Source organism: Cynoglossus semilaevis, chromosome 14 (genome assembly GCF_000523025.1).
Source record: "Cynoglossus semilaevis isolate Cse_v1.0 chromosome 14, Cse_v1.0, whole genome shotgun sequence".
In the NCBI taxonomy this organism is placed as follows: domain Eukaryota; kingdom Metazoa; phylum Chordata; class Actinopteri; order Pleuronectiformes; family Cynoglossidae; genus Cynoglossus; species Cynoglossus semilaevis.
In genome coordinates this window covers 17443289-17460430 of record NC_024320.1, presented here as the reverse complement: position 1 = coordinate 17460430, position 17142 = coordinate 17443289, and the positions used below count along the sequence as shown (strand labels likewise).

The window sequence follows — 17142 nt, the reverse complement described above, 5'->3', positions numbered from 1 at the left end:
TAAAGACGTTCACGTGCACTGACACGTCTAATTTAAGAGGAGAAAGAAAACACACTTCAGGTGAAAGCCTGGACGAACCTCATGAAAACCACTCTGTCTGGTTGTCAAAACACACGGTGGTCTCCAAGCACAACAGATCTGAAAATATCCACTTTCTCTGCATTGAAACGAGGCCAAATTGGGGAGAAATGATCCAAACGCTCAGTGTTGTGTCTCCCTGGCTCGTGCTCTCCAGACTCCCCTGTGCTGCATTTACGTAAATTACACGGGCAACAGTTTACTCATCCCGAATGCATCACAATCCTCCATGCAATAAATTCCTTTTTAGCTCATCTGTCACAGATTGTAAGCTCTGTGATGTCGTTCCTTTGAACTGGCCAGTTTGCAAGAGTCTCAGTGGGAATTACACTTTGTTTTATAATTCCGTACTTGGGTTTGACTTTTCAAACACTTTTTGAAGAGCGCGTTGCTGGCCTAAAGAGCAGCCGCTCGAATATTGCAACAGAAGAAAAATATTACCTTAATCATTGTGGTCACATATGAAATTCATAACCAAATTACAAATTGCTTGGAAGGGGAAAATCTAGTCCGACACAACAGCCAAGAGTGCACTCTTTAAACTTTGATATATAGACATCATATCCTCCATAATCCTGGTGGACCAGGCAGCTGTCACCAAGGCCCTATAAATTTGATGCAGCTCTCGGATTCAAAGTGTAACTTAAGCCCTTCATCAACACCATCTGCTGGAAATTCAACAAGCTGTCACATGTCTTTTTCTTGCTAATGAATAGATGCAGACCTGACTTAATTGAATCCGGTTGTTTGATTGTTTTGGTTCTGAAGCTGCCAGTGTTGCAAACAGTCTTTGTTTAGTCTGGAGCTGAACGTGTGGGTCCGGTGCCAGGGCGGCCATTACACTTCTCTGTGTTTTAACAGACTGTTTTATAGATTCACATTAGGCAATAGAGGATTAAATGATGGCGCTTTCTAATTTTCTCTTGACAAGGAAATCCCAGGAAATGTGGTTGACACAGAGCAAAACACATAATAGGAAACAGGCAGATGTTACAAACTGCCAAATCATAACACTGCAGTCAATTACAGAGCGTGTGCACATTTTAATGCATCAATAATGAGATGGTGTTCAATAACTCACTTCAGACATAAACCTAAACTTGAACTTGGTGCTCACACGTTTGGACACACATCAGCGACGCTAATCTGTCTAAAACCCTGAAACACAAACTACCTCCATGCTGTGACACTAAAACCGTTACTTATAAAATAAAAAATATATATTTCTCTATACGTCTTCAACCTATGTCTAAACACTTGTGCACCATCAACGAAATCTGCTTCTGAGGTCAAAGGTCACCAACTGCGTCTTTAGTTCAGCTTTTCAACTACATTTTTAAGGTCACAACATCTGTCACTGCAGACTTTTTGGTTTTGTTTTTTTTCTCCTCCGATGGCAGGACATTAGATGTTTCACTGCAGAAAAATATCTTGACGTTTTTATGACCACAGACTCAAATAAAACCATTGGAAAGACTCAGTATCAGCCTCATGATTGACGTCTGGGCCCATCCTGAGACTGCAGTTTCTGAAGCAGTTTCAGTGCTAGTTTCTCCCAATACTACTGCAGTATAGTTTACACCAAAAACTGAATATTGGTCTGAAGGCAGAAAACTGAAACATCTGTGAGGACCAAAAATGTCAGTCACTTCTATTCACCTGCACCTGAGTACAAGTCGCAAACCCAGCCAAAGGATAAAAAAAAGTGCGACCTATAGTCCGGAAAACAGGGTAATAGAAAAAAAAAACAGTTAATATAACGTCATGTGTTTATAACTATATGTACTGTATATTAGACGTCAAAGGCAGTTTCTTACCTATGTAGTTCTTGGACATGGCAACCTCTTTAATCTCGATATGAACTGATCCTTTTGGGATCTGAACGACATCCATGTATCCTGAAATACAACGACACCCACAGTGTTCTTTTCATTTCCATGGGACATCATTTCCATTGACAGCAACAGACAGAAAGTCACACATAATCTGAGGCAGGAGTACCTATAGAAGAAATTCCAAAATCCCGAAAAAGGACAAAGCAGGAGGACAAAACACCCCCTCCTTCTTTTTTTTCCACACACAGTATTTTTAGAGGGTTTACAGGCCATACCATAGAAGGAGAAATATGTTTTCTCCCCCTCTCTCTCTCTCTCCATCTCTCTCTCTCTCTCTCTCTCTCTCCTGCTCTCTATAGATGACTTCAGGCTACGGCCAATGCACAGCCTCGGTCTGCACTCCTTAATTCTTCACTCCGTAATGCAATTAATGTAGAAAATATTATGTTTGACGACATATTTCATATAGCCATAACACAGTCAGGCTGTGTTAGTGAATTACTAAGGTGGAAATTGTGCTTTTCTCCTGGATGGGTTTAGACAAGATGCTTTCTCCTAGAGCCCCCCCCCCCCCAGTTCCTCCTCCCCCGTCTCCTAACCAACTCCACTCTACGCTCAGAACCACAGGTGGAGTTAGGAATAGCTTCCTCTCTACATATGATGGGGGGTTCATTTAAAAATGAGATGACGTTCAGGTGACTACTAAAATTGTTGGTTTATGATTGGATGACACAGAATTGCACCATTGGTACAGTGTATTGTCTACTGTTGTACCTCCTCTGGGTAAGGACTCGTTGAAGAGCCCTTCAGTGGCCTCACAGGTGCTGCCGTCTCCTCCACACACACGGCAGCGATCTTCTTTAGCGTCAGATCCCAGGATGTTGTCGCAGCCCACATGCTTTTGTAAAAAAGAGAGCGAGGATTAATAATATTATTGTTATTATCAATTATCAGTTATCAATGACGAGGACTAATTAGGAAGTTCTGTGGAGCTAAACGACGGTGATGAAATGTATTGATGCTTCAGTTAACGAATAGAAAAGAGATTAAAAAAACTGGCAGTAACAAAGACCAATCATCGTGTAAACTGGAGGAGCAAATGAAGGCAGGAGCCAATCAGAGCTGTGTTTGTGGGCTAAGGGGCGGGACGTCTGAATGAATGTCTAGTCAACCTTTTAATACTACTGCATACGTATGTCTGTGTATGTCTTAGTGAATAGTATAACACGATAATATATGAGTCTTTGCTGGAAAACAGTTTTCTTTTAGAATGCATGAAATTATATATATAATATAAACACTGAAAACAATACACATTACATTTGATTTGACTGAATCCAATTTAGTGGACGCAAACACTTATTTTTTCAAGTAAAACTAAAATAAAATGATAACACGTCTAAATTAAAATGCATCTCAGTAGGATAAGGGTGAGAATGAATCTCAGTAAAAATGAAAAAGACAACAGTGTGTGTTCGACCCAGACACAGAGTCAATTTCTAAACTGTGTGATAACAGTTTTCATCTCACTACTGTGTAACTGCAGAACTGGGAGGATCAGTGTCACAGATACTTTCCCTCCTCCTCGTCCTCCTCCTCGTCCTCCTCCTCGTCCTCCTCCTCCTCTTTCAGACCTCCCAGCTTCTTACTATCACCGTCTCCCTCTATGTTTTTTGAGAACTCCCTCTCTCTTTTTCGTTTCTCTGTCCAACATATGTGCTCAACAAAGCAGTTTTGTAGTGTGGACAGTTTTCCAAGCAGCCAGTGTTCCTCAGATTTATCACAGCGTGGCTGTGAACCCAGAGAGCCAGCCTTTGAAATAATATGACAGACTGGCTGCAGACTGGAAACAAACCTGCAACGTTCCTTTGATAGCAACTATTCCACCTCTTTGAGCGCTCCCCCATTAAAACCCACATCATGTTGTGTTTTTTTTTTTGTAGAATCAAAATAATGTCTTGGGCACGGACACCACATTTTCAAGCCAAACAGGAATCAAATTGTACGGTCAGGTGGAAGTCAAAGCAAATACTTAAAGTGAGGAACCAAAAAGTTATTTCAGCTGCAGTACAGAAAATCCGCAGAAAATCCACAGGAAAAAAGAAATCGCCACAGACAAACACACGCACACGCACACACGCACACACACACACAGTGATTTAGGCTCAGGAAAACAAAGACAGCACTCGCTGCCAGCTCCTTTCACTGAAATGTTATTTTGATCTGTTATTAAATCAGCCTTTGCAAAAATATATCAAAGTCATTATTCAATAAAAACAATTATTTTGTGCTGTTTGTTATAACACAGTCCTGGTCAAAGTTGAAGACTCGTAATGACAGACAAAAAGAACAGAACGGTCCGTCATCAGCTTTCATTAAGGCTGCAGTTGTGTAGACCGGGGTCAAGAGAAACGGAACGCCGACCCCACACCATATTCACTGTATGAAGTTGTGTGTTAGAGCAAATGAGGTCTACTGTCACGTATAATTATAACTAGGAATTTGACATTCAACACTGAGCTAATCAAAAACAAATGGACAGGAGTGATTTGTGACAGAAGAATAACAGGTCAAGTTGATAAGACAGTAGCGAGACCTGCTATGATGTGTGGTTCAGAGGCAGTGTCTGTGTCTAACAGACCAAAGACTGAGTTGGAGGAGGAGGAGGAGTTTCTGAGAGCTTCACTGGGAGTGACCAGGATGGACAGATCAGAGGGACAGTTAAGGTGGAGCAGTTTGGAGATGAAGTCAGAGAGGTGAGGTGGAGATGGTCTGGACACGTGTTGAGGAGAGACAGTGAATATATTGGACAAAGGATGTTGGAGATGGAGTTAACAGACGAGGAGGAGGAGGAGGAGGAGGAGGAAGACCTCAGAGGAGGTTGGTGGATGTGGTGGAAGAGGACATGGAGATGGTTGGAGTAAAAGAAGAGGGGACAGGAGATGGAGGAAACAGCCAAAAACCAATCAAATAATACACAGGTTCATATATTAATATTTATATTAATTCAATGTATTTATATTAATTTTATGACTTCCATATCCAGGGATTAGTCATATGTTGAAAAAATGTTGAGATTTCTTTTTTTAAATCATTACAAAACGGTGAAGATTAGATTTGCGACTGTAATCAACAATCCTTATGTCAACTACCAAGATGTGAGACTAGTCCACGAGTCAAAACCAGTAGAAAACGGAGGAGTTTGTTGGTTTTAGTGAATAGTTGAACTCTCACTCTGTTTCAATTGTCCAGTCGCACTGAAACCTGTCTGATTTTCATTCCTACTCCTGTTTTGTGTCTTTTTTAATAAACTAAAACATCCCAAGTCGGACTGCCAACATTTCTCCTGATGCTGGCAGTCTGAAGGCCACATGAGGAAATGTTTATTACGGGATCACAACGGTTTACTTTTTATAGCTCTAGGTATCAGTCACATCAGACATTATTACATTGTACTTATCAAATATATTGCTCTGATTATGAAAAGTCAAGGGCGCAACAAAGTCACAAAGATACTGATGACAACAACATTAAACAAACTGTCACATACACATTCTTACTAACTACACTGAGTTACCAAACTGCACTCGCTTCAGTGGACTTCTATGGGGCAGCCCTGGAATATATTATTTTTACTGACGATGATCGGGGAAGATTTTGAAAAACAAAAAACCTCTATTTTCTTGAAAGCCTTCACTCTTCACTCTGAGTCAATCAGCAGTGGGCGGGGCTAAACTTGATTGTCTGTGTGGTGATTGGACAAACTGTTCATGTGTTGGAATTAGTACTATTGACAGCATTTTTGTCAATAGCGTTCAATGTTTTCTCATTATAACACAGTTGTTGACCTAAATTTCCCGAAGAGAACTCCAGAGGGATTGTCTGTCTATCTGTCTATCTGTCTGTCTGTCTGTCTATCTGTCTGTCTGTCTGTCTGTCTGTCTGCTTGGTCATATAGTCCGTTCGTATTTGTATGTATACTACTGTATACAGTTCTAGCTGAAGTTCAGTTGTACGTTCACTTTTTATGTTTGTTTTTTTACTGTAAAAATAATCACTTATTCAAATATAAATAACTGGGCCTAAGGTGATTTCCCTCTGTTTCAGACTTGCCAATGCTAATAATGCTTTTGCTAATGAAATAGCGTGCTAGCAAGAATGATAACATCTCTATAACTTAACAAACAAATCAAAACATTTAGTAGTTTGAGTGAAAGCCTCTGTTTTTCTCTCCAAACATATTGTCTTAATGACCTGTCTGTTCTGAACCTGGTGAATATTTCATCAACAATATATCAAAGTAGTTCCCACAACAACAACCTTGATATGTTTCAACTCTAAATAGTAACTAAACAACCGACTCCTGTTCCATCTTACCTTACACTCTCCATTAATGCAGATGTTCAGAGAGTCAGCCAGACACCGGGTGCCGTCAATGACCGCAGGAGAGCGCTCCGTGTAGAAGTTGTAGCCTTCGGCCAGGCAGTTCAGGGCACAAGGCTTCACACCGCCTGACGTAAAAACAGGAGGAATGGATTGAAATTGTGAATTCCAACGGCATTTCATTGTTAGCTGTCGTAAATGCTAATTGTATTAGGAAAATTATGAAAATATTGGAAATTTAAAAAAAATATATATACCACAAAAACCCGCGATAGAGCGAAAAATCCGCGATACAAGAATACATTTATATATAAAAAAAATAAAATAAAAAATCCGCGATGCACTGACGGCGCAACAGTCGAACCGCGATACAGCGAGCGATGACTGTATTAGCAGTTTCACCGGAATGTTGAAAGTGAGGTCCCATTGTGTCACCTGACAACCAGTTCACCACAAAGATCGACGTTATACTTAGAGAATAACAGGACGATAATATAAGTCAGGCTTTATCTAACTGTCATCTGTCAAGTCTCTGCTTGGTTCCTTGTGAGCTGCAGTACAAAAAAAGTATTAAAAACAGCCGTTTTGGAGACATTCATCCTGTTTACAGACTTTGGCAACTTAAACGCATCAATCTTGTGTTTAATGGTTATGAGGTCATCTTCTGTAAGCACTTGCAAACGTACTGATGGAATGCCGTGTAAAATCCTAAACCTGGAGAGACGGAAGAGACGGCCGGATTGTTGGTTTTTGTGTAGTACTACTCAAAAGTATCAAGTCAAAAAGACAGGTGTTGTCATTTAATAAGGTGCCAGGTATTAATCATACAGCAACATTTACAGTAAAAGTTTGATCATCTTCGTCCAGCTGGGTTAGATGTTTTTCTCTTTTCTTAAAGTAAGAAAAAAAAATCAAAAGGAAACTAAATGTGTGTAAAGTGTATCAGTGTAAACCTACCACCAGTGTAAGGTTTCCAGTTGTAGTATTTCCCCCGAAAAGGCATGTTGTCAAAATCAGCGCACTGCTTCTCGCGGAAGTCACGTGACCCAGCAGGACAGGCCTGAAGAAAAAGGAAAAAAAAAAGTCTTAACTCCAATTTTCTGGTGCTTTGCTATCTTTACAGGTTGAAGCTACAATTTAAAAACCAAGCCAATGTTCCAAGACTCATTTATATTTTTCATTAATTTTACCCTTTAGGATTGTCACAGATCCATGAGTTGAATTTTTTCCTTTTCTACGTCAGCAAAGAAATACCATAATGCCATATTTACATTGCCAAGCAGAAAATGTTGAAAGCATTTAGAGCATCTGTCCTATTACAAATGATCAGATTACTCATTCAATCTCATGAATTATAAAGACTTAGTTTTAAAGCTTGTGTTTGAATTAAATTATTCCTGGAAATCGTCTGAAAACAGTTTTTACGTTTGCTCTAATTCACAACAAACTAATGTTAAACAGTAACAAATGGAGAAAACTGATGTTAATCCTAGCATTTATGGAACCACAGATGCTCACTGTGATGGAAGACATAGATCAAAACGTCCCAAATCTTTACTTTCTATTTCAATATAAATGTGTAGACAACAATTATTGCTCTAAACAAAAAATAAATCAGCGTGTCTTATTGAAAGTCAAACAAATAAATAAATAAACAACAATGTGTACTTAAATGCCCTTTAAAACGTCCACATAAACCCTCGCATGCTGGTAACATTTTGGCTAAGTGAGTTACCTCATTAGACTTTTTCTTTATTCTGAAAGGCTTTTATTTGCATGGAAACCTTTGTTATTAACAAATGCACAAAAGATGTCACAAGATGTCACTTTGTATTTTCAGACACTAAAGCAGACTTATTCCCTGGAATTCCTTATTGAGAACAGTGTGTTTTGCGTTTGAAGAAATTGCTTTGTTTTCATGTGTGGATTTACGATGGATAATGAAGCATTTCTTTGGCCGGGTAATTAGAAACATAAACTCAGCCAGAGGAGGTATAGGAGCCCAGTTCTGCAGCACAGGCTGGTGCAGACCTGGTTCTGGCTCTGATTCTGGGCTGATTTATCTGGACTGTGCGAATGTGTCTCCAGTATAAGTGCATGTTCTAAAAAGCTGCAAAGAAGCGTTTTATTGGTGTGAAAAGGTCCTTAGAAACCCCCGAAGTACTCTCCCTCAGGACGGATAAAAGCTCTTGGGTCAAATCTGCATTTCTCATGCTGAAAGTGTTCCATGCTGGAGTGGGCCACGGGAGGCTGAGCAGCTTCATTACCGCTCAAGTGTTTTGCCAATATGGCAGCTTAAAATGTTCACATCAAACAGAGTGTGTGAAGAGACAGAACAGTATTATTATTACGAGTGCGTGCTGAAATGTGAGTGAAGGGCAAAATGATATCTGCTGTGTATGTTCAGTTCTAAAAGAACTTCACGTCTTCTCAACAAATGAACACATTAAACCAGGGGTCTTTAACCTTTTTGACAATGAGGCCCAATTTCTTTAGCACAAAGTGGCCCAGGGCCAAATGCCATATTTGATGAAGTCGGGATTGTACCTACGCAAAAATGTAATTTCGGGCGGGTTTGCATGACGTTGGTCTTCATTATTTCCATTTTTCTCTATATTTTTTGCTACAGCTAGCATACAGAAGACGCCAGTCTTCTTCTCCCAATATTGGAGCTAGTTAAAGAACTGAGTGATGCATTATCGTGGTCTTCAGTTGATAACCTATGCGGTCCCACAGTCCTTGCGAACCTCCTAGGTGCAGAACTGAACGTTTTTTTGCGGCCCTCTAGGTGGTGCAGGCAGGCCAAGTTTAGGCCACGGTCCTATGGTTAAGAATCACTGCATTAGACAAACAAAATAGAAAGTATGTTTAATGTGTTCTTTAAACTTCTTTTTATAAAATAAATAAACAATAAATACATAAACATGATATTTGGAAAAATTATAAAAATAATAAATTTTGCAGGGTATTTTGAGGATGAAGAAAAAAATTATAAAAATAATAAATACCCCTCGTCCTTGTGAGGACATTTTGCAGGGTATTTTGAGGATGAAGATTTAGTTTGGAGTTTAAGGTATGGTTAGAGTTAGGGAAGATTACCTCCCACCTGGTAACCTGAGAAAACAATATAGAAACTTGAACTCTGTAAAATGGAATTTACAAAATATCTCACGTAAAATATATTTGTCTAATTTATCTCATCATTGCAAACTGTTGGTTTACTCTGCTGTGCTGCCCTCACCTAAACGCAATATATGAATTAAAGCTTACCCCCCCCCCCCCCCCCCCCACACACACACACACCACTAGACAAGGTGTGGTCAGTGTGATAAAATAGCATCTGGTCAGAGCTGTTATTTATTTTCCAAAGACAACATTCATTGCTTGCTCTCGCTTCTTATTTTTAGGACCCTAACTCTCTCAATTTTCACCCTGTGAAAAAAAGACCTATATTTTAACCCACAGTAAATATTTGTTTCAAACCTTGCTTCAGACTAAAACCCAGGTCTGCAAAACTCACTCCCAGTGAAATACTGTCTGAGACGGTCATCACCTTGATAAAACTGTCACAAACAATACGTGAGTTATAAAGTGACAAAGAGACCCCAAGTCGCCAGGGGAATATAAAGTGACTGCCACGATCCTTTTTATCATCATCTGCAGCTGCTTCCAGGAACAAAGTATGGCAGACAGATTAACAGGCAGCGTGATGCTGATTTAGCTGATGACTGCGTCCCCTTCAGAGATCTTTCTCCACAGGACAAGAGATCATGTCCTGCAGGGGAAACCCACAGCAGCAGAGATGTGACGGCTTAACTGGATCTTTGGCCAGAATATGTGGGCAACACAGCACCACTAGAACCATAACTAAGTCCCAGGTTTACAATCCCAAGTGTCCATAAAGACAGTTTCTTCAACATTCAATTCCAAAAAGTATGTGTGTGAGTTTGTCTCCTTGGGAGATTGTTGCAGCTATACTTGTAAAAGATAGATAGATAGATGTTTTTTTGGAAATGATATAACTGTTTAATTGTGATTAATTTTTATGATTTTATCCGATCAATCTTGCTATTAGGGCATTGTTTCCCAAAGACTGGGTCGCGACCCTCAGGTGGGTCACAGGAGGTTTTTTTTGGGGTCGTCTCGCATCATGTTTCCCAGGAGTTTACGACTAATGTCTATTGACTTAGGTCGTGGAGGTTGGTGACTTTCAAAATATGGGTCCCCAGAAAATAAGTTTGGGAAACACTGTAATAGGGTATTGATAAATCAGTTTGTGCGAGCAAGTGACACAGGAGGTCCCCTGAAAGCAGTGGAAGTCGGCAGTATTTTTTTTTCGGTGTGTGCTAACGCACGGTAACGTTACTCTGCAGCCGCCTACACCAAGCCGCCTCTCACCTATGGTAACGGTCACTTGGACGGAAATACTTGAGCGACTACATGATCAGAGGGTCAGCGGGCAAATACAATTAGTTTCTCTAAATGTACTAGAGTTTTACCACACGCACACACTGTTCAAATGAATTCTGTATCCTCATCCATGGATGTAAGGTAAACAAAACGTGAATAACTTATAGTCACAGTGTACTGTGCTCTCGGTCATCAGCGATGCTAATGCTAAGACCATGAATTTAAAGCTAAGTAGGTGTTAACTCAGAAAAATCACTTGATTGTTCTCTCTGACCCTGCAGGTAATAAATTAGTAACACTTTCAGAACAACTCGTTCTCCTGCAGCACTTTATGAGAGAGAAAAACCAGAGGTGATGATGACAGAAGGAAATCTGTCCGTCGCTTAAACACACTCTGGACATCAGCACATATTTTATTGCATAATTGTACAAACTCTTTCCATTTTTCCACTTAGGGCTGCCTTGGCAGAGCAACAGCAGCTCTCTCTCTCTCTCTCTCTCTCTCTCTCTCTCTCTCACTGTGACTGCTCAGTGTCTTCCTCTTAGACAGAGGAACATTCCCAGGGAACAGCCTTGTATAAAACTTATAAATAGCATTATGATAAATGCTATTGTTATTTTTTTGAAATACAAAGGAAACTGATGGCTTAAATCAGTTTTTCTCAAACTTTTTTGGTCTTTTCCGGCACCTGCCCCCGTCACCCCAACAAAAATCTTGAAAAATTACATTTGAAATGTATTGACCTAACAACGTCATATTTAATAATGAATCAAAATCATTAAACATGAAATAACACAAAGTTATACAAAAAAAAGAGAAAGTCCTCTCCTGTTTGTCACGCCCCAACTGCCACGTCTCCATTACCCACTTGTGGGGCCCGCCCCACAGTTTGAGAAGCATTGGCCTAAATCACTCAAGCAGTGAAATCGATGACTTACATTTACCACCCTGTCACACTACATACGTTGTATTTTTATTGATTATTGATCAAAACCAAAATGAGTGGTTATAACTACCAGCTGTGGTTGTAGTAGACAGCAGGTTGCTTCCATGACTCTCTGTGTAGTTGTACAGTAAGTCTAAGGGGAACTGAGGCCAATGCTTTTGTATTCAGTTATTCAGTCAGTGAACAGTTTCCCCCTCACGTTCAACTCAAATGCTTTAAAACTATAATCCAATCCAGTGTAACATTTAAAAAAGAAAGGTTTGAGGCAGCTCTCCAGCAGGAGCAGGATCAAAGGTGTCACTGTTGATCACAGTGATCCATTCACATACAGCATCCTCCATTGTAGTTAAGCATGTATTTTCCTCTAAAGTGGTTCACAATTATTAACAAAACATGGAAAACTAATGATTAAGACCAGATACGTTTCAAATAAAAGGACTATTGAGCTCTTATTGTGAGTGGGGAGGGCCCTAAAAAACATGTATTTGGCTTTTTTTGTGATGGCTCTGTGAATTTCTTGTAGACCGACTATGGTCATGAAGGTACGCTGTGTAGAATATATGTAGAGAGCTGTAGAACATGCAGTAAACTCACATCGATGTTACAGGACCTGTAGCGTTTCCTCTCTCCAAGGCAGTACTTTCCTCCACCAGAGGGTCTAACAAAGACACAGGAGAAGCCAATGAAGATGGCACAGAAATGTGTGGCGACATCATCCTCTACACACACATCACATCGAGAATCAGAATGCACAAATCAAAGAAGAATCTACGAAAAAAAAAAAAAACAACTTACAAGTGTTCTCGGAAAGTCTCGCAATAAAGAAAAAAACAGAAGCCTACGCCAGACGTCTGTTTGAGTTGGTTAGATTGCTCAGCATCTACGCCAGTGATTCATTCATGAAATCCAAGATGTCCTAACAGCTCTGAGGTGTGACATGACATTTAGATTTGGGAGTGTGTAACCTCAGAACAACACCCCCACCCCGCCGTCTCTCCACCTCGCATCCACTTCATCTCTAAAGGATTTGGTTTTTCAGCTCCCATCATATCTTGCCTTCTTTCCACCTTCTTCGGCATTTCACTGGAATCAACTCAGGACTTGTAATAAATGAGTTAGAGACTGCTGCTGTGACTCTGTTCTCCAGCCCTGAACGTCAGCGTTCACCTCACACAGGTGGTCCATATTAGGACAGAGTCTCCTCTTCTACCTCACCTTCCCTAATTCTCCCTGTTGCCATCCCTTCCCTTGGGTTCAACCCCCCCCCTCCTCCTCCCTCACTCTCTCTCTCTCTCTCTCTCTCTCCTTTGTCTTCCCATGATCTGTTTGACGTAATACCTAGCTTCCAAAACTGAGGAATGCAAACACTGAAGATGGATACGAGGTTCCCAGACATGTCGCTGGTCCACAGAAATGCACTGAATAACCATTTGTCTGGAGTCTGGAGTGGACTCACGGGAGGCTTTAGAAGTCCATGCAACACTGTCATCCACAGTTAGGGAGTGAGCGGTGTGAAAAGCCACTGCATGTGCGTCTTAAATCTTTGTCAAACTGCACGTGGACATGGACAGTTGTTCAGTTATGCTTCAACGCTGTACATTGGATTGTGTTTTATTGGCTTTCGGTTGTTTTGTTTTGTTTTTGTTTTTTTGGGACTTTTTGCTCTTCATTTTGGCTCCCAGGCATAAATCCCACTCTTCAGATTATGATGTTACCACTGTGTTAGCATAGGTGGGTGACATAGGTACTTATATACAGTATGTGAGTTCCGACTTACAGGGAAAATTTAGTTTCCTCACGCAATAGGAACGGAATCCCAACAAAGGTTAAATTATTTTCATATAATATCTAATAAAATATTAAAGTTGCAGTAAATAGTGATAGCGTTTGTAATACTTTTAATTTCTTCTACTCCAACACACACACACACACACAAACACACACCTGTAGGCAGGACCTGGATGTGTGTGTTCAGCTTGCTGTGGCTTACTTTGCCTACTTACGCTGGGCTGTCACAGTGCCTCGTGGAGGAGGACACACCGCCCCCACAGGTTCTGCTGCACTCCCCCCACATCGACCAGGGCCCCCAGCCTCCATCCGCACTCTGAGGCCAGGTACCGAACACAACACACTCCCCCTGGTAGCACCACTGGGCAGAAGGGCAAAGAGAGAGAGAGAAGAAAGAAGGTTTGGTTATTGTTCAGAGGGTTGAGTACTGAGGACAGGTTTATGAGACAATGGTGAGACAGCACTAAAGATGCTGAGATCTTCACTGGGAGTGACCAGGATGAGCAGATCAGAGGGACAGTTGGAAAAGAGGACATGGAGATAGTTGGAATAACATTAGAGTAGGCAAGAAAAAGGGTGAAATTGAAGGCGAATGATCCGTCAAAAGTCGAACATACGGATACGGATTGTGAATCACTTTATCAATTCTTTGCAGACGACACTCTGACTTCTCTAATGTTCTTTCTTCTTTCGTACTCCATAGTTCTATAGCTGTCTTGGTGAAGAATCAGTTCTTGAGTGGTGCAGAGAGGACTATTGTTAAGTAACATGACTTTCCAGAATACTTTGGTAAGTATTCTGGAAAGTCATGTTCATGCTAAGATGTCTTCAGATGCAGAAGGGATCGGGGGTTTTCTATCATCATTTAGTTAAAAGTCCATAGACACTGGAACAGTCAAGGTTCACTTTGGACTACTGCCTTTCTCCATGATTTCTCACTGAAGAAACCAAACCCGAGGGATGGGAGACAAAGTGAGCGGAAGGACGGGGGAGGGGAGGGGGGTGAAGCCAGTGAAGGAAGGCAGGAAGGTGTGTTCTGCTTTCTGCAACGGCCTTAAAATATGTGTCCGTCTGTTCTCTGCCGGTCACTTTCTGCTTCTCTCATACCCCTCTGTGCACCCTCCCCCATTCTCTCCCTCTGGGTCTCCCAGCTCCTGTTGAAAATGCCTCACTCCATTACATGCTGAGTGAGAAATGGCTGACATTCATATTCCTTTGAAGCATAGGCAGGACCTGGATGTGTGTGTTCAGCTTGCTGTGGCTTACTTTGCCTACTTACGCTGGGCTGTCACAGTGCCTCGTGGAGGAGGACACACCGCCCCCACAGGTTCTGCTGCACTCCCCCCACATCGACCAGGGCCCCCAGCCTCCATCCGCACTCTGAGGCCAGGTACCGAACACAACACACTCCCCCTGGTAGCACCACTGGGCAGAAGGGCAAAGAGAGAGAGAGAAGAAAGAAGGTTTGGTTATTGTTCAGAGGGTTGAGTACTGAGGACAGGTTTATGAGACAATGGTGAGACAGCACTAAAGATGCTGAGATCTTCACTGGGAGTGACCAGGATGAGCAGATCAGAGGGACAGTTGGAAAAGAGGACATGGTGATAGATGGGATAACATTAGAGTAGGCAAGAAAAAGGGTGAAATTGAAGGCGAATGATCCGTCAAAAGTCGAACATACGGATACGGATTGTGAATCACTTTATCAATTCTTTGCAGACGACACTCTGACTTCTCTAATGTTCTTTCTTCTTTCGTACTCCATAGTTCTATAGCTGTCTTGGTGAAGAATCAGTTCTTGAGTGGTGCAGAGAGGACTATTGTTAAGTAACATGACTTTCCAGAATACTTTGGTAAGTATTCTGGAAAGTCATGTTCATGCTAAGATGTCTTCAGATGCAGAAGGGATCGGGGGTTTTCTATCATCATTTAGTTAAAAGTCCATAGACACTGGAACAGTCAAGGTTCACTTTGGACTACTGCCTTTCTCCATGATTTCTCACTGAAGAAACCAAACCCGAGGGATGGGAGACAAAGTGAGCGGAAGGACGGGGGAGGGGAGGGGGGTGAAGCCAGTGAAGGAAGGCAGGAAGGTGTGTTCTGCTTTCTGCAACGGCCTTAAAATATGTGTCCGTCTGTTCTCTGCCGGTCACTTTCTGCTTCTCTCATACCCCTCTGTGCACCCTCCCCCATTCTCTCCCTCTGGGTCTCCCAGCTCCTGTTGAAAATGCCTCACTCCATTACATGCTGAGTGAGAAATGGCTGACATTCATATTCCTTTGAAGCAGCCCCTGCTCGGGACAGATGGGGTACGCCAATGGCTCTCCTAAAGCTGTTCCGAAAGCTGTCCAAAGCCCCCAGGGCTCAACCTGGGCCCCCCTGTGTTGTCCAGAACTCTGTCCGTGGGCCCCTGCCCTCAAAGGCTCCACTGAGTTAATGGTAATCATGGGTGACAGCTCATGACACACTTGTATTCTTCCCTTTTAGACCACAGAGCATCCAGTGACAATGGTTGCAGTAATCCGTGTTAAAACTGTCTCTTCTAACCTGACTGGCATCAACACTGGCTGGACGACCTAAAACCTGCTCTGTATGTGCTGCAGTCTATGGATGAGCTCACACTCAGGGAAAAAAGGGTCCTTTGGCCAAGCAGTACAGATGCTGAGGCAGTGAGGTACTGACATGCTGAAGGTACCGCATACTGAGTAGACAAATGATCTACTCATTAAAGTCCTTCGGGTTCCTCATGACATCAGTACTGAATAACTAAAAGGACATGAAGTGGAGTCTGTAATTTAATTCACTGTTGTGAAGATTCTCCAGGTTCTAGTCCACTTTCCAAAATACTCTAAGAATGTACTGAGAGCAATACTACTATTGGTATCAGACCTGAAACTTCCTTAGAATACTTGATACAAGAAAATGTGTCGATCCATTACATGGAGACCTGGTCATTTAAAATGTCCAGGGTTTTCAGTACTGTTTATATTAGCTTCGATCTGATGTCCACATGTGGGTTTGACCACAAAACTGGTTGAAAAAAATCTCTTGAACTACAGACAATGTTATTTTGGTCATTTGATTCAAAACATTTTAATAACTTACCCCCTTCTCAATACTGCCAGTCTGGCACAGCGTCCCCTCTGCAGCTGGGATACTGTTTGTCACACAGCGGTTGCTTTTGCTAAGGCACCAGAGCTCTCTACACACTTCCTAGGAAAGAAGGCAAAAGCAAGTTGATCAGAATATAGTAACTCAGCGGATGGGGGGGGGGGGGGGGGGCTCAAACAGGGGTCACATAAACCATCTTAGTTTTTCACAAGTTTATTGCTTACAAAACTAACAATCCAAACTGAATGACGATATTCTTCTCCGCAGAGGATGAGCACGAGGAGTTGCACCAAGAGCACTGTGAGGCATCCAGCTGGAAGAGCCCACATGCTTTGGATTAAAGTGCATCTTGAGCAATATTCCACGGGTCACTAGGTGCTCTTAATGCTCTCCTATTAAGAAAGAAGAGTGAGCTGGATCAAAACCACGTCTAACATTCACCTCAGGACCACACGAGACCATGACATCAGTTCAAGGAACATGATTTCTCCTGCTTAGGGGAAATCAAGAGTGAGCAACACCCCCCCCCCCCCCCCCCCGCCCTTGATAAAAGGGCCCCGTAGGGCTGACCAACATCTCCAGTATTAATG

General features: G+C 41.8%; 1 protein-coding gene across 1 annotated transcript in view; it reads right to left on the bottom strand.

Moving 5' to 3' along the window:
* The window catches only part of adamts6 (ADAM metallopeptidase with thrombospondin type 1 motif, 6), a 58057-nt gene that overhangs the window by 13153 nt on the left and 27762 nt on the right, over window positions 1-17142 (bottom strand). The window contains exons 12-18 of the mRNA XM_008325537.2: window positions 16547-16654; window positions 14721-14866; window positions 12248-12311; window positions 7254-7356; window positions 6291-6424; window positions 2688-2811; window positions 1896-1976 (exon numbers count right to left, since the gene is read on the bottom strand). Coding sequence (XP_008323759.1) covers window positions 1896-1976; window positions 2688-2811; window positions 6291-6424; window positions 7254-7356; window positions 12248-12311; window positions 14721-14866; window positions 16547-16654 — 760 coding nt within the window. The remainder of the gene's footprint in view (window positions 1-1895; window positions 1977-2687; window positions 2812-6290; window positions 6425-7253; window positions 7357-12247; window positions 12312-14720; window positions 14867-16546; window positions 16655-17142) is intronic.